The 25,621-nt window shown below is 50.7% G+C and overlaps 1 protein-coding gene and 1 long non-coding RNA gene across 12 annotated transcripts in view; one reads left to right on the forward strand and one right to left on the reverse strand.

The window, feature by feature from the left end:
* On the reverse strand, positions 4,276–12,640 carry LOC110257661. Of its 2 annotated transcripts, XR_002340579.1 has the most exons (3): positions 12,275–12,640; positions 5,312–5,474; positions 4,276–4,631 (listed from the first exon to the last, which is right to left on the reverse strand). It is a non-coding gene; the product is annotated as an uncharacterized LOC110257661 (long non-coding RNA). The 2 variants fall into 2 exon arrangements; XR_002340578.1 differs by lacking the exon at positions 4,276–4,631 and having other exon boundaries at positions 5,271–5,474.
* Positions 12,778–25,621, forward strand: part of GYG2 (glycogenin 2) — a 37,103-nt gene continuing 24,259 nt past the window's right edge. For 3 of the 10 annotated variants that reach the window (XM_021079760.1, XM_021079765.1, XM_021079766.1), the window contains exons 1-3: positions 13,074–13,204; positions 13,659–13,792; positions 19,002–19,143. In XM_021079760.1, coding sequence (XP_020935419.1) covers positions 13,786–13,792; positions 19,002–19,143 — 149 coding nt within the window. In that variant the 5' untranslated portion in view covers positions 13,074–13,204; positions 13,659–13,785. The other 7 variants (XM_021079762.1, XM_021079767.1, XM_021079763.1 and 4 more) reach the window with 6 other exon arrangements.

Raw genomic sequence — 25,621 nt, forward strand, 5'->3', positions numbered from 1 at the left:
CGACAATCATATCTCAATAAAGCTGGGCAACAGAAAGAGTGATTTTCTGATTTTTTTTTTTTTCTGCAAGCATTCTTGCTCACATTCTGTAGGCATCCAGCTCTCCACACGCCTGGATGGTCTTTTCAGCGGTTTTGGCAAGATTTTCTTCTTTCTCTCGACGGCACATTCACTATGACTTTTATATCCTGTGATAGTTCATTTTGTACACATATTATACAGATGTGGGGTGTGCAGTTCACTTAATGCCCATCTGTTTCAGCTGATGTCATAGCATCTGGCTTTCAAACTGCGTTTTCTTCCGACGGCCGTGAAGCTTCTTCGTTGCCCAGATGGTTGCATAGGATCCGCCCGTCACCGGTTCTTTCATCTTCTTTCAGAGAATGTAGTGAGGATTTGGGGCTTTTTCTGGCAGCGGTTTTTGGACTCCGTGATTGGAGCACATGCAGTGGTTTCTCTGAAACTCCTTGCAGTCCTGTTTAAGAAGATTCCCAACATCTCAGCCAGTTGAAAGGGAAAGAAGGACCCTCCATCTGGAGCAGAATAGTTGCTATCTTCAGCAAACATTTTCTAACATGTTTTCTTCTTTTTAGGGCCACACCTGCGGCATATGGAAGTTCCCAGGCTAGGGGTCTAGTCAGAGCTGCAGCTGCCAGCCTACACCCCAGTCACAGCCACACCAGATCTGAGCCACATCTGTGACCTACACTGCAGCTTGCAGCCACGCTGGATCCTTAATCCACTGAGCGAGGCCAGGGATCGAACCCATATCCTCATGGAGACTGTGTTGGTTCTTCACCTGCTGAGCCGCAGTGGAAACTCCTAACATTTTGTTGATTAAATTCACTCATGCTCTCTCTGCATCCTTTGACTTCTCAGAAAAGCCACTTCACGCACTCTGGAAGGGGGACGTTTTCATCCAAACCCTCTTACTTTTATGGCTGGGTTATGCGAGATAGTCATTCTTAAATCTCTCAGGTCTCTCTTTTCACTTGTTTTTGTTTTGTTTTGTTGTCTTTTTTTTTTTGCCATTTCTTGGGCCGCTTCCGCGGCATATGGAGGTTCCCAGGCTAGGGGTCGAATTGGAGCTGTAGACACGAGGCCCATACCACAGCCACAGCATCGCAGGATCCGAGTTGCATCTGCAACCTACACCACAGCTCACGGCAACACCAGATCCTTAACCCACTGAGCAAGGGCAGGGGTCGAACCTGCAACCTCATGGTTCCTAGTTGGATTCGTTAAGCACTGCGCCACGACGGGAACTCCTCTCTTCGCTTGTTGACAAGTGTCACGTACACGTGTGTTGCGAGGCAGGGGGCGGATGGGGGACCCTGTTGTGTAAAACCCCCAGCCTCCTCCATCAGTGTCAGAAGGACTCTGCTCAGCAGGCAGCTCTTCAAGATGCAGATTCTCACAGTCGCACCAGCCAACCATGTAATTTTTCCTCCCGGTGGGAATTCTTGCTCTGAACCCATCAACCTTTTTAAGACATGTCATTTGATTTTCCTCTGGTTCTTGAATTTTTCTTCTTCTTTTTTTTTTCTTTTTTAGGGCAGCACCTGCAGCATATGGAAGTTCCTGGGCTAGGGGTCCAATCAGAGCTGCATCTGCAGGTCTACACCACAGCCAGAGCAATTCCAGATCCAAATCCCATCTGTGACCTACACCACGATTTGCAGCAACACCAGATGCCCAACCCACTGAGCGAGGCCAGGGATCGAACCCCCATTCTCTTGGATACTAGTGGGTTCTTAACCTGCTGAGCCACAATGGGAATTCCTTCGATTTTTTTTTTTTTTCAATTAAGCTCGCTCAGAGACTCAGAAACATAGTTAGGTGAGTCCCCGATGCTATTTACAAACACACACACAAAAATGCCTGAAAAGCTCAGGCATTGTTTCTGAGAAAATTAATCAATTCTTCTTTTCACTCATAAATGCACAGAGACGTGTGTTCTGGAAAGCTGTCCGTTTTGGCAGACTCGGAATGCTGATCCCGCTGCCTACGATGCAGCTGAAACCAGGAAGGAGCAAGTCATTTGTCTTTCCTGAAGTTCACCTGACGATGCGGGACGCAGGTCCGGGGAACAAGGAAATGACGTTTCTTGGATGTGCCAGTTCAGGGGACGCAGCCTTGATGAAAATGATGTCCTCTGAGTGGCCCCAAATGCAGGCGGTCCTTTCAGAGGGTCCTCATCTCCTCCAGTGTTTGGCTGGTTTTATTCCCACTGGAGGGTTTTTGCTGCTCCTGGGGGCTGTCTGAACACGTCTGGTTAGGAATTAATTCCGTGGAGGGGAGGGACTGTGCCTGAGTCCAGGGCCCGCTGTTGCAGGGGCAACGGCGCCCCAGAACTGTTCTCCACCTGTGGTCTCCGTGCCTCTCAAAATGCACCTCCAAAGGCATCTTCTGTGGGGTCTGGGCAGAAGGGATCCCTTGCCCGCCCCTCGGTCCACAACACGGGGTGACAGTTACCCTGCAGACTCGTCAAGTGAGAGATTCCGCAGCTTTCTGAGGATTCGGGTCAGCGAGTTAATTGCTTTTGGAGCCCATCCAGTGCTGCCAACTCTGGGCTCATGATAGAGTTACATTGTTTCGTTTTGGCCTGGCAGCCTCCTCAAGGCCGCCTGGTCTTAGCTCTGTGCAGAAGGAGTGTCGCCTGGTGGCTGGGTTTTAGTCCAGGGGACGACTTTTGCATGCAAATGAGATGCTGTGCACTGAGGAGAAGGGCGTGATGGGGCGGAGAATTCCACCTGCTGTCTTTCGATTCTAACGACTCTTATGTAAAGAGGAAACTACGTATTAATCCTGTAACGGTAGACACATATTTTCCTACAGGGAGTTAAGCCTTAGAGCTTCGGCAATATCGTTTTTTGCAATATGATTCTTTGGTCCGGAGTCTTAAACATGGTGAAAACAACCTGCACAACAATTTCACAAATTTGGTCAACAAAGGAAGACGTAATGCCTATTAGTTTTCACTAAATTTGCTAGTGGAAATCCTGAAAAATTTGCAAGACGGAGACAGTGCTCCAGTTCATATATTCCCCAAGAATATCGATTGATTGACAGATGGGCCGCACCCATGGCATACAGACGTTCCTAGGCCAGGGACCAAACCTGAGCCACAGCAGTGACAACGCTGGGTCCTCAACGGCTTGGCCGCCAGGGAACCCCACCCAAGGATCTTTTCCAATTGATTTTCTGATACTGCCAAGCCCCATAATAATTTTATATGAAAGCATTCAGTTACATTGTGTTCCATTTTGTTTAGCTTTAGAAACAAGCACTTCCAACTTGGCAAAGAATGATTTCTTAGATTGTTAAGCCACGAAAAAAATCCGTCTGAGGAGTGATTCTGAAAGTTCACAAAATAAATGATGACTTGATTCTGATGAGAAACACCAAATGCCATTATGAGTAGCAGCTGTGACAGTGTCACACACATATGTTCTATTTTAATAGGAAGATATATATATATATATGTATAACCTTTTCAATAAGTTAAATATTTTAGGAGTTCCCATCATGTCTCAGCAGAAACAAATCTGACTAGTTAATATCCCTGAGAATGTGGGTTCGATCCCTGGCCTCGCTCAGTGAGTTAAGGATCCGGTGTTGCCGTGAGCTGTAATGTAGGTTGCAGACTTGGCTCTGATCCCAGGTTGTTGTGGCTGTGACCTGGTGGCTGCGGCTCCAATTGGACCCCTCGCCTGGGACTCTCCATGTGCCGTGGGTGCAGCCCTAGAGAGACAAAACAAAAATATTTTACACGTGTATACATATATATGGGTGTCAACACAATAAATTGTAAAGATATAACTAGTCCCACAGGCAATGATAATGTATTGTAATCCTTACCATGAACACTCCAAAGTCAAAACAGTAACTACGGGAGCTCCCGTTGTGGCTCAGTGAATTAAGAACCCACCTAGTATCCATGAGGATGCAGGTTCAATCCCCGGCCTCACTCAGTGGGTTAAGGATCCACGTTGCCGTGAGCTATGGTGTAGGTCGCAGATGAGCTCAGATCCTGTGTTGCCGTGGCTGTGGTGGAAGCCAGCAGCTGCAGCTCTGATGCAACCCCTCACCTGGGAACCTCTATATGCCCAAGTATGGCCCTAAAAAGGCCAAAAAAAAAAAAAGGACACCGGATGTCCCCAACACCACTTTTCTCTGAGCTCCTGGTGAAAGGCGTGTGGGATTCGCTAGGAACGTGAGAGAAGAGTCAGGGAAAGGTGACGAAGAGGCCCAGGGGTCCAGGGGCCAGCCGCGTCCCCGGAACCCCAGTGGGCAGGTCACACTCCCGAGGGAGTAGAACCAGCCCGTGTGGCCTCACACCACGTGTTCTTCTGGTTCCTGATGTGGAAGCGCTTGGGTGACGTGGGTTGGCCGCGGCCCAAGTCACATCTTCCTGACGGAGGCACGTCCCCCTCGGATGCAAATATAAACGCACTGCCTTCCCCACGCACAGCCGCCTACGGGCACATCTGTGCTTCGCAGCTGTGTCCCTCTGTCCCCGCCCTGGCCACCCCCCCGCAGACAGGTGTGCATCCAGCAGACCTGCCTGTTGATGAACAGCCAAGGGTGTGTTCAGGGTCCACGGGAAGACAGATGATGTTCCCAGTTCCCTGGAGAAAAGAGAAGCATGTCTGCGACCTTCCCAACATGTGATCTTTTGCCACCCCCCACCCCAAGGTGAGGGGCAACTAATTAAACCAGGGCTGGGAGCAAAATCCTTCACTATCACCTCTGGCTGTTGAACCAAGCTTGTTTTTATTTCCTTTTGTGGCCATGCCTGTGGCATATGGAAGTTCCTGGGCTAAGGGTCAAATCAGAGCTGCAGCAGCAGGTCTACACCACAGCCAGAGCCACATGGGATCCGAGCCATGTCTGTGCCCCATGCCACCCCTTGTGGCAATCCAGATCCTTCACCCACTGAGTGAGGCCAGAGATTGAACCTGCATCCTCGTGCTATGTCAGGGTCTTAACCTGCCGAGCCACAATGGGAACTCCTGCAATTCTTTCTGGGTGTTTAAACCAGGTTTTTGGAGTTCCCTTGTGGCTCAGAGGGTTCAGGATCTGGTGTTGTCACTGCTGTGACGCAGGTTCAATCCTCGCCCAGAAACTTTCACCTGCTGTGGCCAAGGCCAAAAGAAAAAAGAAAAACTTGACCTTCGGAAAACACAGGGAGGCCGCAATTCCAATGGGAAACCAGCCTTCGCGATGAAGGCACCCTTGAAATGAATGAATGTGCAAGAGAGAAGAAGGAATGAATGGAGATGTTTTAATCCCCTTGGGCAGCTCTCACCGAACAGCACCGCCTGGGGGGTTCAGCATCAGGCCTTTGCTTCCCCCACCCCCACCCCCCGTTCTGGAGGCTGGGAGGCTGAGTTCACAGTGGGGGGCAGATGAGTTCCGGGTGCGGCTCCCTTCCTGGGTGGCAAACAGCTGCCTCTTTGCTGAGTCTTCACCTGTTGGAGAGAATTCCCGTGCCTCTTCCTTTCCTTATAAGGACTTGAACCCCATCATGGGGCCCCCCCCCCATAGGACCTCATCTTACCCTAGTCACGTCCCAAAGCCCCCACCTCCTAATACCATCCCGCCGGGGATCAGGGCTTCCCCAGCCAGAGTTTTGAGGGCACACCATATATTCAGTGCATAGCAGAATTTCTTGCTCAGGCTACAGCCTTCATATTACACAGGAGCTGTTGCCTCTGGTTATTCTGGCTAAAGACTTTAGATGATGAAATGGACGAGAGAGATCCACAAACAGGAGGTTTTAAAAAATATATATTATGGGAGTTCCTGTTGTGGCTCAGCAGATTAAGGACCTGAAGTTGTCTCTCTTGAGGATGCGGCTTTGACCCTGACCTTGCTCAGTGAGGTAAGGATCCAGCATTGCTGCAAACTGCAGTGTACGGGGCAGATGATGTGACTTGGATCTGGTGTTGCTGTGGCTGTGGCTACAGCTCTGATTTGACCCCCTAGCCTGGGAACTTCCATATGCTGCAGGTTTCGCTGTAAAAAGGAAAATTTTTAAAATATATATTTATATATATACATTGAAATAAAATGTGCCAGCATTTGGAGCATCTATCTCCACAGGACTCATACAGGATGTTGCAAAATCCTAAATTGGTAAAAGATTTGTCTTAAGTTCAAGATCAACTTGTGGATTTTAACTGTACAGAGAACACAATTCGTGATAGGTTTCCAGATTCTGTGCTGAAATCATAGCAGCATCAAGAAGCTAGCCATTATCAAGTTTTGGTGCAGCATCCGAGAAGAATGTCCCCAGTCTGTGTGAAAAGTTGATTAAAATACTCCTCTCTTTCCTAACTACCCATGTGGTTGAGGCCAGATTTTCTTCATCTGTTTCAACCTCAACTATTATTGCAGCAGAACAAATGGAGAAGCAAATGTGAGACATTGGTTCTGTTCTATTAAACCAGAAATGAGGACTTGCAAACATATAAAATAGTGCCACTCTTCTCCTCCCCCTAAATTTTTGGGAAAATATATTTATTTTTTCAAAAAAATACATTATTTATTTTAAATGGAATGGGTTTACCGTTGTTGTTACCTTTAAACGTAGTAAGTAAACAAATACCCACAATTTTCAGTTTCAATGTCTAATACAGAAAATATGGATATTTATAAATATCTAAATATTTCAGTTTTAATTTCTTTCTTTTTCCTTTTTTCTCTTGCTTTTTTAAAAAAAAAAAAACTTTTATGGCTGCACCCACAGCATATGGAAGTTCCTGCACCCACAGCACATGGAAGTTGCATCTGAGTTGCAGCTGTGACCTACAGTGAAGCTGTGGCAACACTGGATCCCTTAACCCACTGCACCAGGCTGGGGATTGAACCCAAGCCTCCACAGCGACCCAAACCACTGCAGTCGGATTCTTAACTCACTGCACCACAGCAAGAATTCTGAGTTTTAATCTCTAATACAGAAAATATGGATATTCATAAATACCTAAAAATTTCCATTTTAATTTCTAACAGCATATATGGATATTGATAAGCTACCCAAACAAAAGTTCTTTGGGTTGGTCATTAGTTTTCCCAAGGGTCAAGGACTCTAGTGACCAAGCTGTTTGAGGACTTCTGCCACATGATATAAATTAGGTTGCCTTTGTGCTACAGTAAGAGCAACCCCAATTCCAAATGGCTAAAATATAAAGATAGTAGCTTGTAAGGGCAATTCCTGAGGTTCAGGGCATGTGGATTGAGGGTAATTTGAGGGTTGAATGTGGGTCTATTTGTGGCCAGGTTCTCTGTGTCTTTCGACCCTGCCCTTCGCAGGGCATTCACCAGCTTCACTCATAGCAGAAGATGGCTGCAGTAGCTCCAGCCATCACAGCTTCACCCACTAATATCTGGAGGCCCTATTAAGACCATTTCCTCCCTGTTTTACTCTTTTAAGTGAAGATCTCCAAGTTCCGGTTGTGGCTCAATGGATGAAGAAGCCACCATAGTCTCCATGATGACGAAAGTTTGATCCCTGGCCTCTCTCAGTGGGTTAAGGATCCGGTGTTGCCGTGAGCTGTGGTGTAGGTCACAGATGTGGCTTAGATCTGGTGTTGCTGTGGCTGTGATGTAGTCTGGCCGCTGCAGGTTTGATTCAACCTATAGCCCGGGAACTTCCATATGCCATTGGTGTGGCCATAAAAAGAAGAAAAGAGAGAAAGAAAAGGAAAGAAAGAAAGAAAGAAAGAAAGAAAGAAAGAAAGAAAGAAAGAAAGAAAGAAAGAAAGAAAGAAAGAAAGGAAGGAAGGAAGGAAGGAAGGAAGGAAGGAAGAAAGAGGAAGGAAGGAAGATAGATGGTATTTTAGGAGTCCCCTGGTGGCTCGGCAGGTTAAGGATCCAGCATCATCACTGCAATGGTATGGGTTTGATCCCTGGCCCAGGAACTTTTATATGCTGTGGGCGCAGACAAAAAGAAAGGAAGAAAGAAAGCAAGAAAGAAAGAAAAAAAAGGAAGAGTGAAGCGCTCCTTCCAGAAGCCACCAGCTGACCCCTCATTTCACCAACACACAATGGGCCACAGAGCCCCTCGCTAAAACCGGGGTGCATGAATCCTGGAGGAATGTGGCAGCTCTGTTGACAATAAGGACAAGACAAATGGTGGTGGAACGGCAACCAAGAGCAGGTGCTGTAAATGCTTTGCTTATTTTCACACCACCTGGCTCGCCCTGATCATTTTCTGATCATTTTCTCGTATCTCCCTGGGCTCACCTGATACAATGTGGAAACTACTGCCAGCAGACAGTCTACACTGCCTTTCTCTTCTCCTTCTCACACTGGCCTTTCCAGTTTCATAGGCCTTCCAGCGATCCGATTGGTTGGCATCTTTTTCTGGCTTCTGGCCTTGAAACACGTCCCCCAAAGGGTCCTGTTCACTTTCCAACATTTCTATGTCTGGGGTACCAACGAAAGACCCATTTTCTCTGAATGGTGTCTTGCGAGAAGGCAGCTGCCTTTTGCAGTTGGCAAACACCTTTGGTCAGGCACGCGGGGGTGAGATGCGCCCTCTGATGTCGCTGATGGCGCCCACAGCTCACCAGGTGTCCCCTCTCCCAGCTTCCTGGAGACCAGCACACACAGGAACCTGCAACGCCCCCAGGAGGATGCCTGCTCTGGGTTTAAAAATGGACCTACCCTTTGCCCGGGGCTCTGGGAAGATTGCCTGTGACTTAGTGCCTTATGCCCTGCTTTGAGGGCACACAGGATGGAGCTGGTGGGAGGGCTGGGGTGAGCGTGGTGCACAGAGATAGAGGCAGCCTGCTGGGGGGGAGGGTCCTCAATCTCTGCTTTCAGCATCTCTCTGGTTACCCTCATCCCTCTCTCCAGCTGCCACTGGCTTCCCACCCTCCCCAGCCACCCTGCTCCAGCTGTCACCTTCCCATCAAGTCCAAATGTCAGCCATCACAACCACGCTTCTCTGGCTTGAGGGTGCCTGGGTGGCGGTGCTTGTTAAGACAGGGGACCAGCTCTCTGACTCAGTTTTCTGACAGCAGGGGAACATCAAAGGGGAATTGGACAGGGTGCATTTCTCAGAATTTCCCAGGGGAACCTGATGCAGCCCCTGGTCCGGGGCTGAGCCAGGGTTCACTCTGGAGGATAAAGATGCAGGGAGAGCTGGGAGCCAAACACAGCCCAGCGTGCTGGGCTTGGGGAGGTGAGAGTTAGGTGATCCTCTTACAAATTTATCAACAGCTGGTATTATTACCCACCCTCCTGAGCGCTGGGTAGAACATGGAATTCCTAGGATTTTTTTTTTTTTCCCTTTTAAGGGTCGCACCCGAGGCATATGGAAGTTCCCAGGCTAGGGGTCAAATCAGAGCCACAGCCACAGCAGCACCCAACTCGAGACACATCTGCCACCTACACCGCAGCTTGTGGCAACGCGGGATCCTTAACCCACTGAGTGAGGCCAGGGATGGAACCTGCATCCTCACAGAGACTACGTCAGGTTCTTGATCCACTGAGCCACGACGGGGACGCCTTAGGATTCTTTATCAGCAGGACACGGTTTTGGGATGAGGTTGGAAGACTCTGCTTTCTCAATGTCAGGGTTTCGACTTGGCGATTAAGGCGCCGCCCACTTTGTCCCCAACCCATCAAGGCCATGCCAGGAACCACTGCCACCCGCACCCCCCGCCAGCCCGGAATGTCATTCTTGCACTTCCCTATGCCCTTTGAGTTGAAGAAACCCTCTTCTTCCCCCAGCCGATGGCTCTGTTTTAGCGACGTTGTCAAGATATCCAGAGGCTCAGTCTGGCCTGCAGACATTGTACCGCTGCTCCGCAAGGACCAGGCTGTGCACACAGCCCACGGGGGGGGGGGGACGGGCAGAGAGGCCCGAGTCCTTTGCCTGCTGCCTTAGACCAGCCATATATTCATCGCCGAACAGATGTGCGTTTTGGAGACGGAGTGCCATGAGCTGGGGCCCTGCCCTTGTGTTTTCCAGCAGACCTCGCCCAGGTCTGTCACCTGGATGCGATTTCTTTTCTTTTTAAAGTCTTATTGGACTAGAGTTGACTTACAATGTTGTGTTAGTTTCGGGTATACAGCAAAGCACACCAGTCACCTCCATACCTATATCCATTTCTTTTCCCATCGAGGTTATCACAGCATGTTGACAGCACTTCTCTGGGCTGGACAGTAGGTCCTGGTTACTTATCCATTTTATATACAGCAGCACGCCTCTGTGAATTCCATCCTCCCAATTTTTCCCTCTTCCCCTCTGGTAACCGTGTAACCCTAACTTTGATTGTGTGAAATCTGTGAGTCTGTTTCTGTTTTATAAATAAGTTCTTTTGTATCATTTTCTATGAGAGTCCACATGAAAGGGATGGCAAAGGAGATGTCTTTCTGTGTCTGACTTCATTTGGTATGGATGGCTCTTGGTCCATCCTTGTTGCTGCAAATGTCATTTTTCATCCTTTTTCATGGCCCAGTAATATTCCGCTATGCATATGACCCACCTCTTCTTTATCCATTCCTCTGTCGATGGATTTGTAGGTTGTTTCCATGCCTTGGCGATTGTGAATAGTGCTGCTATGAACTTTGGGGTGCATGGGAGCTTTTTGAATTACGGTTTTCAGATAGATGTCCAGACTGTGGAAAGGAAGCCCACAAAAACAACTCCTGGATGAGATTTCTGCAACATCTCTGTGTCCATCAGTAACGGGCTGCTAAAAACACCTCCGGCATCTGTTCCCTGAGGCTGGCGGCTCTCCGTGGAGGATGCCATCCCCGTGAACAGATGTCCTGAGAATCTGGGGCCCCTTCTCCATGGCCTCTCCCCCTGTCACAGGAAATCCCTTTCTCCAACACACTCGGGAGTCCCTAGGGCTTTGAAGCCTGCCCAATCCCTGCTCCCCGTGGGGAGAATTCCAACAAAGAATCCCAGTCTGATGGGTGACGGGGGACGTCCACACTCTACGCCCTGATTGCTAATGAGGTTTTGCATTGGCCACGACCTCTCTCTCTTGGGCATTTAAAAGTTTTCCCCTGTCACTTCTTGAATCTAAATTGTATTGGTTCTCAAAGTGGGAGGTGTGGAAACCTGAGGTGGGGGGTTCCCCACGTTCAAGAGGTGCATGTAGGGCCAAAAGGGTTTTCTTTTTTAAAAAATTTATTATAGCTGACTTACAACATTCTGTCAGTTTCTGCTGTACAGCAGTGACCTGTTTGCACATGTATCATATATTCTTTTTCTCACATTATCTTCCATCCTGCTCCATCACAAATGACTGGATATAGCTCCCTGTGCTGCACAGCAGAACCTCATTGCTTATCCACTCCAAATGCTGGATCTACCAACTCATATGGAAGTTTCTAGGCTAGGGGTTGAATCCGAGCTGCAGCTGCAGCCTGCACCACAGCCACAGCAATGCAGGATCCAAGCTGCATCGGTGACCTACACCACAGCTCACAACAACGCCGGATCCTTAACCCCCTGAGCAAGGCCAGGGATTGACCTTCATCCTCATGGATACTAGTGGGGTTCATTACTGCCGAACCACATTGGGAACTCCCCAAACAGTTTTCCTAATACCACGAGGACCGCCTCAGCCTTCTAAAAAATGATGTTGCAGTTTGCACAGAGGGTGCAGAAGTGACATGGGGGGATCTGCTGGGGCAGCAGCCAGTGTGGTGGGGAGGTGACCCACTCCAGGACGCCTGCCCCCAACCCTTCAGGTGACATTTTTAGAGCAGGAAGCCCAGCTGTTCGGTTCCTGCAGAAGAGGAATGTCTAGTCCGTCTGTCCATACACCTCCTTAATCCCATAGGGTCCTGACAACGTGCTGGATGGAGAAGACGACAGATGGGAGAATTCCTGAAATAACTGCCGGCTTTCTCTGCCTCCTGTTTTTGGTTTTTGGTTTTATTTATTTATTTTTGCTTTTTACGGCCGCACCCAAGGCATATGTAAATTCCTAGGCTAGGGGTGGAATCAGAGCCACACTGCAGGCCTGCACCACCGCCACCGCCACAGCCACACCAGATCTGAGCATCTCCACACCCCACCGCGCTGCTTTCGGCAACGCGGGATCCTTGACCCACCGAGGGAAGCCAGGGATGGAACCCACATCCTTAGGGATACCAGTCCAGGTGGTAACCCACCCAGCCACAACGGGAACTCCTGCCCCTTCGTTCTTAGCCTCTCCCCTGGCCCCTGCCTGCTCCCTCTGACCCGCGCCCGTCTCCCTCTCCCACGCTCCACGGCTCCCGGGCTCAGACGACGACTCACCCACTTAGGCAGGCACGCATGCGCACACTCCTGACCTCAGGCATCCACGCGCACGTGCACGCGCGTTTCAGAACCTTCACGCATCCACTGCTTCGGCCACCCCGTCCTTCATCCGCTCGCGCGTGTGCTCCGGAGCCCAAGCGCCCGTGGCTCCGGCATCCACGCACCATCCCCGCCCACGCGACCCTTTCCTGCCCCGTGCGTTCGCGCAACAAGATCACGTTCCCAAGCACGCTGGCTGGGACGTTTCCAGCGCGGCCTCTGCCCGGGCGGCGCGCTGGCCTCGGGCCCGCCCCTGGGGCCCTGGCAAACATTGACTCTGGGGCTGGAGGGTTAAAGGTGGCACGTCCGCGTCTATACGCCGCCGCAGCCTCCTGCGCTCGGCGGGAACGGGGGCCCTGGGAGGCACGGGGGCCGCCGCCCCTTCGCGGCTCTCGCTCCCGGGCCCCCGGCGCAGGGCAGCCGGCGGGGGGCGGCGGCGGGCAGAGGGGTGGGGCCCGAACCCCAAGGCCGAGGGGGCGGGGCCGGGCTTCCTGAGAGCGGCGGCCAATCGCGGGCCGCGGCCGCCCAGCGCGGGGGCTGCGCTCCAGGTATTGGTAGTTGGGGGCGGGGGCGGGATCTGGGCAGGGGGCGCGGGCCCGGGCAGAGGCTCCCGGAACGCGAGAGGTACGCGGCGTACGCGGCCGGGGCGGAGGCGTGGTCCCCGGGCAGCGGCTCCGGGAGGGCGGGCGGTGCCGGGGGCTGGGGCTCAGGAGGGGCGCAGGCCCGGGCAGAGGCCCCCGTAGGGCAGGAGGTAGGCGCAGGCTTCGGGGGCGTGGAGGCGGCCTAGGCGCGGCGGAGACCGGGCGACGAGGCTGCCTGACCTCGGAGGACGTGTGGGAGGCAGGGCGCGGAGGAGGCGCCGGGAGAAGCTGCGGGAAGGCAGAGGAGGTCCTGGGCGCCGGGCTGCGGCTGGGTTGGGGGGCGTGGAGGCCGTTGGGCGCTCCGGGGGCCCTGGGAGCGGCGTGGGGGGCGCACCCACTGCGGGCGTGCGGAGGTGCAGGGCGCAGTGGCGGCCACCGGGTGAAAGGAGAACCGGGCGGGGGGCGCCGGGCCAGGCTGCAGCAGAGGCTGCCCTGCGCGCGGCGACGCCCCAAGGACTGGAGAGCGAGCGGTGAGGGAGGCGGGGGCGCGGGAGCTAGTGCCGGGCGCGGCGGGGCCACAAGGACACCCAGCGGCCACGGGCCCGGGGACAGAGACTGCTCCGGAGCCCGGAGGAGACGTGGGGCGGGAGGGTGTCCCGGGCACAGCAGGGCGGCAGGTGACCCGGGGGAGGGGTGCAGGGCGGTGCTGGGTAGGGCCGCAGCCACGGATGCCTGGAATACTGAGCTGTGCCCTCCCGCAGGGTGCAGCTCTGCGCGGGTCCCCTGGAGAGACGCCTCCTCATAACCCGGCTCACGGCCGCAGGGGCGGCCCACCGCGTCCAGGCGCCCCCGGTCCCTCGGTGCCCTCCAACCGCCGCGCCTCAGACCATGCCGGGTGAGTGGAGAATACGCCTGTGCTCAGCCCCCTGCTCATGCTGGGTCGGGAGCGGGGGTGGGAGAAGGAGACCCCCCCCCCCGCTTTGCTTGCGAAAGATCGCGCCAAACCCTTCCTGTCCCAGAACGCCCCCCTCTCCGGGACTGCACAGGCTGGATGTCAACAGCCGGGAGGAGGCGCCTTTTAGTTTGGTCAAGGGGCGCTGAGATTTGGTAATTTTCCTTCTGTAACACGTAATAACCCTCGGCGATTAAATGGGCCGTTTTCTTGGCAATCACGCAAGTGTGTGAGTGGCACAGTTGAGGGGACTCATGGGACTTTTATGTTCTTAAAACTCTGGGTAGAGAGAGCCTTTGGTTCTTCTGAGTTCAGACGTATCATTTGTGATTCCGGTACAGACAGAGCAGAGCAGAGCAGCAGGCTGAGGATGGCCAGGCGGCTGGGGACATGGGCAAGGCCTGGTCCCCCGAGGCTGAAATTCGCTCCTGTCTGCCTGCCCTTGGGTTTTGGGGGATGTCTGCTTTAGCCTCGCAGTGTGGTGATCTTACCCTCTTGTGGTCTAGCCGTGGTCTGGGAGACACCCTCTCCTTGCCCCAGATCAAGCCTGATCATTCATGAATGCCTTAAAAAAAACAAAATCAAGGGAGCTCCCGTTGGGGCTCAGTGGTAATGAACCTGACGAGCATCCATGAGGATGCAGTTCTGATTCCTGGCCTCGCTCAGTGGGTTAAGGATCCGGTGTTGCCCTGAGCTATGGTGTAGGTTGCAGACACGGCTTGGATCCTGCATGGCTGGGGCTGCGGCATAGGCGGCGGCTGTAGCTCTGATTCTGGGAACCTCCCTGGGCTGGGAACCTCCATAGGCTACGGGTGCAGCCCTAAAAAACAACAACAAAAATTGCTTTTTATGGAGAGAGGCTGTTTTCCTCCTACGAGCCCCAGAGAGGAAAACGGGTAGGGTGGAAAAAGCCCCTTTCCCAGTGTGGGCTGTAAGATTCCGTTCAGAGAAGCAGCAAAGTCTGTCTGCTGCAGGGAGCGGTTTGGAAGGCTCCATCCAGGTCAAAAACCACGATTTCTGCAGACCTGCGAGGGCCCGAATAAGGGTGGCATTCAGACGCAGGGCCCCCGTGCCGGAATGTGCTGCAAAGATCCCATCTGGGTGTTCCACGCTTGGCGGGGAACAAAAAACACCTTTGAGTAAAAGAGGAGGACAGAGGAGGAGGCCAGCGATGGTATTTTGGGGTGGGGGCGGCTGGAAGGTGGGTGGGGTGGAGGGCGGACAAGGAGTGGAAGTAAACACGTCTTCAGACTCGTCATAAAACTGTCAGCCACCCCGGCTTCCGGATGGACCTGGTTTTGCAAGACTCTTTGTGTTTTTCATCCTGGGGGTTGGAAGACAGCGACCAGCTCTGTTTCTGTGTTCTTCCCCTGCGCCCACCCCCACGTGCCCTCCCCAGAGCCGCTTGCATGGACACTCAGCTTTTCCACGCGGGGGACCTTGGCTCGTTGGGGTGTTTTGGATGCCACGCTGAAACTCCATCAGTGGGAGTTGCTTGAAGGAAGCGACGTTCTCATCCTCTGAGACAGGAAAATCCGTGGCAAGGTCTGTCTTTGCACTTGCATTATATTTTCTTTTCTTATTTTTCTGGCTGCACCCGGGGCATACGAAGTTCCCGGGCCCAGGGATTGAATCTGAGCCAGAAGCTGGAAGCGATGCCGTATCTGCAGCCAACACCAGATCCTTAACCCACTGTGCCTGGCTGGGGATCGAACCTGCGCCTCTGCAGTGATCCGAGCCGTTGCAGTCAGATTTTTAAGGTGCTGCACCCCAGTAGGAACTCTGAGATGGAGACGTTATCCACGCCTGGTTTTGCAACATCACGCATGGGCCCCCCGGGGCCAGCCTTTGGAGGTGACAGTCTTTTTACCCAGATTGTGACACTGAGTCTTGGGGTTTCTGGAGAGCGGGTCTTCTCTCCAGAGAGCTGTCTTGTCATCCTGTTAACATGACCCAGAATGAGCAAATGCATTCATCTGATCCATCCCAAGCCGAGGGCGAACCCAGTGTTAGCATGAAACCCTGTCTACAGACGCAGCCCTGACTCTCTCCTCCCTGAGAACCAGAACCCGTGGACAGGTGCCCGGCCCCGCTGCCCTGTCACACTGGAGTCCACACAGCCCACGCCTCAGCCCTCTCATCCCCAAACCTCCTGGATATGGCTTCCTATCTGCAGACCGCGACAGTTCCACCCGCCCCAGGACCTCTCGGCCCTGCCTGCCTTTGACGTTGGCGTTTCTCCTGCAGGAACAGCTGACGGGTCCCCACGAAGCGGTCAGGAGCACGGGGTGGTTGAAATCGTGCTCGGTCTGGTCACTGGCTCTAGGGCTCTCCGGTGAGGGAAGCCGACTTCAAAAAAAAAAAAATCAGTCGTTAGGTGCAAAAATGTGCAGAGGCTTCCGACCGTTGAAAGGACCGTGGCAAATGCAGAAAAGCGTGTCTTGGGGAGCTTTTCATGTCTTTGCGTTGCCGTCCAGTTAGGAAGAATTTAATGCGCATTTCTAGATGAGAGATGGATAGATGAAAGATAATGGTAGGTAGATGGAGTGGTAGATACTAGATGAGAGGTGATGGGTGGATGGATGGATTAGACAGACAGACAGATGGATAGATGAAGAGATAGGATACATGGATGGACGGACGGATGGACGGACAGATGAATAGATAAGTGATAGAACCGATGATGCATGGATGGATGGATAGATAAGAGAAGAGATATCGTGAATGAATTGATAGATAGATGATAGAATAGATGTGATGGCTGCCTGGCTGGGTAGATAATAGAATGTGTATCTTGGATGGAGGGGTGATAGATGGGGAGAGAGGTAGATGGTAGACTAGCTGTCATGGATGGGTGGTTGGATGGACGGGTAGGTAGAAGACCCACCCCTGATAGATACGCCGGCAGAGAGATGGCAGGGCGATGGAGGAGTCCGTAGGTATCTTTGGGTCTGCAGGCGTGAGCTGTGACACCTGCTGCCTGTAAAACTCAGCTCCCAGTGGAAATGCCAGGAATTCTCCCTCCTCCTTCATCCAAGAAGCCGCTCAGGCCTGCGTAGACAGAAGCGGGTTGTCCCAGACGCCCTCGGGCCTTGACCCCAGGGGCCTGTCAGGAGCAACAGCGGCAGCTGCAGGAAAGCAGCCCCCCACCCCACCCTGCGGCCCCCTCAGGTTGCGTTTGGCGTGATGTCTGGGAGCCTGGCTCTGGGGACACAGGGGGGCTGGGAGGGGAGGCCGCGCTGGTCTTTGCCACTGAGTTCTGTGTGTTCTGGGGACATGCTGTGAATTCTGATTTCTGTAGACGGCACACGGGCAGTTGCCCAAGGCTCGGGTTTCTGGGTCGTGTTGTTTCTATGCTGGCAACCAGCTCTCGGGGCCCCAGAATCCTCTTGTTTAAAAGTCCCTGCAAGGTCAGTGGCACGAGTTGCCTGGACTCAGAAGGCCGTCAGTCAGTCAGCGGGAGCTCCCGCCCTGTCCCGAAGACATCGGGAAAGAGGACCTTAGGGTGAAGGCACCGCAGCTTTCCCTTCCCCGTCTCCTCAGCCTCCCCGAGGTGACGTCTTTCCGACACCCGGGTGGTGTGGAATCTGATTGATGGGTTGGCGTGGCTGTTGCTGCTCAGAGTCCAGTTTTGCCAGCGGTGCTGGCGTCCTCCAGCTGAACTCATGATGCAGCCTTTGCATCCTTCTTTCACGTCCGTTCCCCCGAGACTCGGATGCTTTGCGTGAGTTTCTGAGACTTGCATGGGAAGTAAGATCAGGGGTTTGAGCTCGGCCCCTCTCCCGGGGTGTCGTGGCACCAGGAGGTTGATCTATTGAAGTAGAGGTGCTTTACAATGTGGTGTTAGTTTCAGGCGAACGGCAAAGGGACTCAGGCAGAGACCCATATTGATGCTTTTTCAGATTCTTTTCTTGTACTCGTTACGCAATATCGAGCAGCGGTCTCTGCTATACAGGAGTTTTTGTTGTCTTTCTGTTTCATGCATCTGATAATTGCAAACTCCTAATTTATTTCTTGTCCATTCCCCTTGGGTAAGTGTAGGTTTGTTTTCTGTGTCTGTGAGTCTATTTCTGCTTCTTCTTTTTTTTTTTTTTTGTCTTTTTAGGGCCATACCCACAGCATATGGAGGTTCCCAGGCTAGGGGTCCAATTGGAGCTACAGCTGCCGGCCTACACCACAGCCACAGCAATGTGGGATCCAAGCTGCGCCTGCAATCTACACCACAGCTCATGACACCACTGGATCTTAACCCACTGAGTGGGGCCAGGGATCAAACTGGCATCCTCATGGATACTAGTTGGGTTCGTTACCACTGAGTCACAATGGCAACTCTTTTTTTTTTTTTTTTTCTATTGCTATTTTGTAAATGAGGTTTTTTGCATCATATTTTAGAATCCACATATATAAATGATATCGTATAATGTTTGTCTGATTTGCTTCAGTTATATGGTAATCTCTAGGTCCATCCATGTCACTGCAAATGGCATGGTTTCATTTTTCATGACTGAGTCGTATTCCATTGTGTCTAGGTACTGCATCATCTTTATCCATTCCTCTGTCGGTAGACATTTAGGTTGTTTCCATGTCTTGGCTTTTGTGAATAGGTTGCAATGAATATAGGGGTGCATGGATCTTTTTTCTTTTCTTTTTTTTTTTTTTTGGCCCTGCCCACGGCATGTGCAAGTTCCCAGACCAGGGATTGAACCTAAGCCACAGCTGCAAGGGCCTACACCACGCTGTGGCAATGCTGGATCCTTCACCACCTGTGCTGGGGATCGAACCTGTGCTGTTGCAGAGACAAATGGCTCCTTAACCCACCGCACCCCAGAGGGACCTCCTGTGCTTGGAAATTTTAATCATACTCTGCTTGGCCTCGTCTTGTGTTGGGGATGTCCTCTTACTTTCGTGTGTGTGCGTGTGTGCACGCACACACACGTGTGTTTTGGTTTTTTGGTTTTGTCGAAGACACATTTGGGGGTTTTCCTTTGACGTGAAGGGGTGCACGTGAAACGTTCCCGATGCGTGTTGTAGACACCGAATGGTTCCTCGGTATGAGCCGTGAAGCTGGAGAGGGTCAGAGGTCACCATGCAGCCTGTGCTCCCCTGAGAGCCGCCAGGAACCTAACCCTGATGTTTCTGTCGCTGCCCACAGTGTCTGACCAGGCGTTCGTCACGCTGGCTACCAATGACATCTACTGCCAGGGGGCCCTGGTGCTGGGGCAGAGTCTAAGGAACCACAGGGCGACCCGGAGGCTGGTGGTGCTGGTCACTCCTCAGGTGTCCAGCCTGCTCAGGTAAGCTGCAGACACCCGCTGAGTCTTCCTCCCCTAGAAGCAGGTTTTCATGGGTCTGGACCAGCGGCCGTCCTGGCGGGCTTCGGACACTTCCCAAATCCTTCTTAGAGTCAGGGAGGAGTTCCCGTGGTGGCTCAGTGGGTGAAGAACCCCATGCAGTGTCCGTGAGGATGCAGGTGCGATCCCTGGCCTTGCTCAGTGGGTTAAGGATCCGGCTTGCCACAAGCTGCTGTGTAGGTCACAGATGGCAGCTCGGATCCAGTGTGGCTGTGGTATGGACTGCAGCTCTGATCCGAGCCCTAGCCTGGGAACTTCCATATGCCGTGGGTTTAGCTGTAAAAAAGGAAAAAGAGTCAAACTGGGGAATCTGCCAGGTGTATGGTTGATCGCAGAATCCTCACAGACAACACTGTGTGTGGCTCCTGTTCCTTGTCTCAACTATGGAAATTCAGAAGCCGGTTATTTTTTGTGTGTGGTGTGGGGGGGGGGACTTTGAAAAGCAGTACTCCTGGAACTCCCTGTGTAGTGCAGGGGGTTCATGATCCAGCTTGTCTCTCTGGAGGTGCTGGTTTGATTCCCAGCCTGGCACGGTGGGTGAGAGGATCTGGTGTTGCTGCAGCTGTGGCATAGGGCACAGCTGTGGCTTGGATTCCACTCCTGCCTGGGACCTTCCGGGTGCCCTGGGTGCAGCCAAAAAAGAAAAAGAAAGAAAAGAAAAACAACTGTCCTGAGCTAGGTTAGCGATTTGTTGGACCTTTTTATTGACGCATAGGTGCCTTTCAGGGTCGTGTTCACTGCAGGTGTACAGCAAAGTGGTTCACTTATACGTAGCCATCTACTTGTTCTTTTTCAGATTCTTTTCCAGGCCAGCTGATTACAGTATATTGAATACAGTTCTCTGTGCTGTCTAGTAGGTCCTTGTTGTTTGCCTCTTTTATATGCAATAGTGTATGTTTGAATGCCAGCCTCCTAAATTATCCCCCCTTCCCCTTTGGCAACTACAGCAAGTTAAAAATTGAAGCCCCCCCCCCCCGTCTCTTTGTCCTTGCACGTGTAGAATAGAATAGGCTTCCGTTTCCTGTTGCATTTTCTGTTTCCTTTTGTTGTATTTCTCCCTGTGAAGGGACGTACGGGTATGTGCGGTGGCCGAGCCGTGCTGTTGCCTCCCGGTCTAGGAGTATGTGCGGCAAAGGGAGCTCCCAGGCCAGAGATCAGAGCTGAGCTGCAGTCACAATCTAAGCTGCAGCTGCAGCAATGCCAGCTCCCTAACCCACTGTGCTGGGCTGCAGATGGAACCCATGTCCCAGCGCTCCCAATATACTGCCGATCCCCTCGCCCCACAGTGGGAACTCCTCTTTTTTTCTTTCTTTAAAGTGTTATTGAAGGAGAGATGCATGGACGCCTGTGCGTGTCCTGAATGTGCCAAGAGATACAAAGTGAGGCAGGGACAGCTGTGCTTGTCTTGATGGTGTAAAAAGAACAGCTGGTGGAGGGCACTCAGCAGGGAGAGGGACTGGAAGGGCAGTGAGGACAAGGGGCCGGCTGGATGTGTGATGGGAGGCAGAGAAAGATGCAGAATGGAAGGGACCTGCTGACCACGTGGCCTGGGTCCTCAGAGCTGGCATGTCCTGGGCAGCCTGATGGCAGGCAGCTGGGTGGAGCCACCAAGAGCTTCCTGCATGGACTCACTCAGGGAAAGCTCAGCATCCTCCTGGGTGTGTGGGGTGTTCCTGCTGGAGCTGCTGGCCTCCCCCTTTCCCAAGATCCCCAGGCACGGGTGGCCAAGCTGGAGCCTTTGCCTCTCAGCATCCCACATACTACAAGAGGAGAGCCTATGAGTTCTTGTAAGGTGTATGCGCCCTGCAGAGGGTCTGAGAAAGGACAGGGGAGACCTGGGATGGCGGGGGACAGAGGGGTTGGCAGGGCCCAGGCTGAGTGGGACACCCAGGGGCATTGCGTCACCCACCACTGCAGCAGTCACAGTATCTCTCCAAGGGCAGCCTTGGCCAGCGGGGACCGGGAAGGGTCCTGCCAGGAGGGGTCCATGCCTTGTTTCCTGGGTAAGCTGAGTGCCACAGAGGGTGGGAGGGAGGGGATTTAGGGTCTGGGAGGCACGTGGACATGGCTTAAAATCACCAGGCAGGGTTCACCTTGGGAGGTCACAGGTGACTGTAGACTCAGGTAAGAGAGATGGTGTTGCCGTGATGCTGTGCATGCCTGGCGTCAGGTCACCAGGGAGACCATGTCTTCCTGCTGATGCTCCCTGGTGACCGATGGCCTTGGGAGTTAGCTGTCCCTGTGGAGAGTGAGGATCTTAGTGGAGGAAGAGAGAAGACAGTGTTACTTCTTCTTCTTTTTTTTTTTTTTCATCAAGCGAATTCTCAGGAGTTCCCATTGTGGCTCAGCAGAAATTAATCCAACTAGTATCCAAGAGGATGCAAGTTCAATTCCTGGCCTCGCCCAGTAGGTTAAGGGTCTGGCGTTGCCGTGAGCTGTGGTGTAGGTCGCATAGGTGACTCGGATCTGGCTTTGCTGTGGCTGTGGTGTAGGGTGGCAGCTGCAGCTCCTATTTGACTCCTAGCCTGGGAACTTCCATATGCGGCACCTGTTTCCCTAAAAAAGCAAAAGAAAAAAAGAGAGCGAGCGAGAGAATTTTGGAGAGGGATGCTTTAAAATGGAGAGGTACCTGATCTATAGTTCAAAGCACATGAAATTATCTCAACAAACAATGGTGTATTTGGATTAAATTTACCAAGTTGAAGAAACACCACAGACAATGGGTAACACCCAGCTTGAGAAAACCAAATAAAAAAAACATATACATACACACATATATTCATATATATATATATATATTTATATATGAATTTTTAAAGTTGTAGTGGTAACAATTTGGATACGCATCCAAGATGAACAGAAGCAAGCTTGTCTGCAAGAGGAAAAAAATCTAGATTACCTCCCTACAATATTTAAGGTCAGAAAAATAAGACATAAAATCATGGAGCCATAGTTTAGCATCTCAGGAGTTTTATACCCAGCTAAGTGTGTCAATGGAAAAAGAGTCTCAAGCATGCAAGTACGTAGGATATTTGCTGCTGAAAAAAAGTGGTCGGATACTGACCAAACACTATATGAAAATACAGAATTTAATAGGAAAGCCCTTTTTAACAGGACAAGGAGCAAGTAAAAACCTAATATGAACAGTAAATAAGGGCTGTAAATGTATGCACAAAACTATGTACACTTAAAAGACTATGTATTACTCACAAGTATTTATTTCATAAAGGATAGACAGAGAAGTATCAGATAAGGCCTAGAGGAGAGGAAAAAATGGATCATGACACTGTTTTCTGAGTATTCAGGTAAATGATGCTGGATGATGAGAAGGTGTGGCATTCATATTCTCCTTGCACTGGTCATGAGCCTTTATGCGCCAGCAATCATTAGATAAAACATATAAACAAAACCTAGTAGGTACACCTGGAAATGCAAAGAATGATATTGAGACACTCCCGTTTCGTCCTCCTGGACTTTAACTGACGGATAAAGCAAACACACAAGCAAACTGGCCTATGAATAATCTATAAGATCGCTCTTAAAATGCCATGCATTATGCACGCAGCGTCTTTTCTCTCATCAACCATGGACACTTAAAAAAATTGATTTTGCATCAAGGGTACAAGGAGGCTTTTAATATGTTACTTGGAGCAAGAATTGAATGTTGTATTCTTTTTTTTTTTTGCTTTTTGGAGCCATACTCACGGCATCTGGACGTTTCCAGGTGAGGGGTTGAATTGGAGCTACAGCTGCCAGCCTGCACCATGGCCACAGCAAGGCCAGATGGGAGCCTCATCTGCAACCTAGACCACAGCTCATGGCAGTGCTGGACCCTTAACCCACTGAATACGGCCCAGGATCCAACCCATGTCGTCATGATGGATACAAGCCGGCTTCGTTTCTGCTGCGCCATGACGGGAACTCCTAAATGTTATATTCTTCAAATGTATATAAAATAAATCTAGATGTTAATAGTGAAACTAAAACAAAAGAAAAAACAAAATCTGTGTTCCTTGGGACATTTTAAAGGAGAGATTCTTTCCTAAAGAACTTGAAGAGTGAACCAATGAAAGGTGGAATCAAGTATTTTTAAAACGATTGTACCCGAAACTAAAAATCAAGTATTTTTAAAACGATTGTACCCGAAACTAACACAACACTGTAAATCAACTATAGTGCAGCTAAAAAAAATGATAATTGCACTGTGGATGCTTCATATACAAACCAAAGAGGACAGCTAGACTAGCTGAAATCAGTAAAGAAATCATCCAGTTCAAAAAATTTTAAATTAAAACAAAAGATATACTTAGGACAAACAGGAGGAAGCGATTCATAAAGGAACATACAAAAATGAATAATTAGAAACAAGAAAAACAGCCAGTTGTTGGATCATTTAAAAATAAACTTTCAGGAGTTCCCGACGTGGCTCAGTGGAAGTGAAGCTGACGGGCATCCATGAGGACAAAGATTCAATCCCTGGCCCTGCTCAGTGGGTCAAGGATCTGGCATGGCCGTGAGCTGTGCTGTAGGTCGCAGATGTGGCTCGGAGCCCGCGTTGCTGTGGCTGTGGTGTCGGCTGGCAGCTGCAGCTCCAATTCAACCACAAGCCTGGGAACCACCATTTGCTGCAGGTGCAGCAAAAGACAATAATAAATTCAAGAAAACATAAAAATTAAAAGGCAGTCATTTGGATATAATTTAGATTTTAAAAGCAGCTACCGTATGGAACACTTTGTTGATAATATCGAAGGCAGTGATGAAATACTTGATCCTTTCAGCATAATTCAGATGATCCACACCCAGAGCAGAGGAAGCAAAAGACAGGTAACAGTGGGCGAAATTGAGCGTGTCATCCAAGGCTTATCTTGTGGAAAGGCCCCGGGGCTGGGCTGTTAAGGGAGGTTCTGTAAAATCCGGCACAGTGAATTAATTTGCACACAAAAAGAAAGATCTCAGAGAGGGATCATTTACAAAGAAGAAAGTACAGCCCTGGGAGCTGTGTCTCGTCACTTATGATGGAGCTTGATCATGTGAGAAAAAAGAATGTATACACGTCTGTGGGGCTGGGTCACCTTGCTGTGCAGCAGTAAATGGACAGGACACTGTAAACCAGCTATCATGGAAAAAATAAAAAGTATTATAAAAAAAAAGGTGTAAGCATTCACAGTAAAAAAAAAAAGTATGATACCTGTAGAAAAGGAAAAATCAATCTATAAAGGACTCGGTTCAGATATATCAACGATTCTATTAAATATGAATGGATTAAAAATCTTTTTTAAGAGGGAGAGATGTTCACCTTGGGAAAATAAACATAAAATCCAGCCATACACTCTACCTGTGCAGGAGACAGCTTGCAAAAACTTGAAAATCAAGTGGTGTGTGTCATACTGTATATTCTGTTGTCCAGTCCAGTCCTGGACCCCTCCTTCTATTAGTGGTCATGGTTCTTCTAATCTCTTCCCATCTATAAGGGTTTTCCTTTATTATTTTATTGTATTTTGTTTTATTTTATTTTATTTATCTTTTTAGGGCTGCACTAACGGCATATGGAGGTTCCCAGGCTACGGGTTGAATCACAGCTATAGCCACCAGCCTACACCACAGCCACAGAAACACAGGATCTGAACTGCATCTGTGACCTACACCACAGCTCAGAGCACCACCAGATCCTTAACCCACTGAGCGAGACCAGTGATCGAACCCGCGTCCCCAAGATTCGTTTCTGCTGTGCCACGACGGGAACTCCAGTTCTTCCTTTGTTTACTTGTGATGATCCTGACTCTTTTAATTGAAGTATGGTTGCGGTACAACAGTCTATAAGTTTCAGGTGTACGACATACTGAGTTTTTTTAAGTTTAAGTTTTAAAGATTATATATTTATAGTAATGATGAACTATTGGCTAGATCCCCTGGGCTGTACTGTATGTCCTCGGATTTATTTTATTTTATTTTATTTGTAGGTAGGAGTTGGTACCTCTCGTGCCCCTCCCCCATCACGCCCCTCCCCCTCCCCACAGGTCACCACTCGTTTATCCTTTGGATCTGTGAGTCTGCTTTTTTGTCATTGTTGTTGTTGTTATATTCACTTGTTTGTTGTAATCTTCAGAGTCCACATATAAGCGATACTGTACAGTATTTCTTTCTCTTTCCGGCTGATTTCACTTAGTGTGATAATCTGCAGGTCCATCCCCATCGTTGAAAATGGCAACATTTCATTTATTTTTTTTTGGCAAGGTTTGTCCGGATATATGCCCAGGAGCCGGATGGCTGGGTCACACGGTGGTTCCATGTTTAGTTTTCTGAGGCGCCTCCATCCTGGTCTCCATCGTGGTTGTACCAGTTGACATGCCCCCCAGCAGCGTAGGAGGGTTCCCTTTTCTCCACACCCCCTCCAGCATGGGTGATTTGTGGGCTTAGGAAT

This window comes from Sus scrofa, chromosome X (assembly GCF_000003025.6).
Source record: "Sus scrofa isolate TJ Tabasco breed Duroc chromosome X, Sscrofa11.1, whole genome shotgun sequence".
Lineage (NCBI taxonomy): Eukaryota > Metazoa > Chordata > Mammalia > Artiodactyla > Suidae > Sus > Sus scrofa.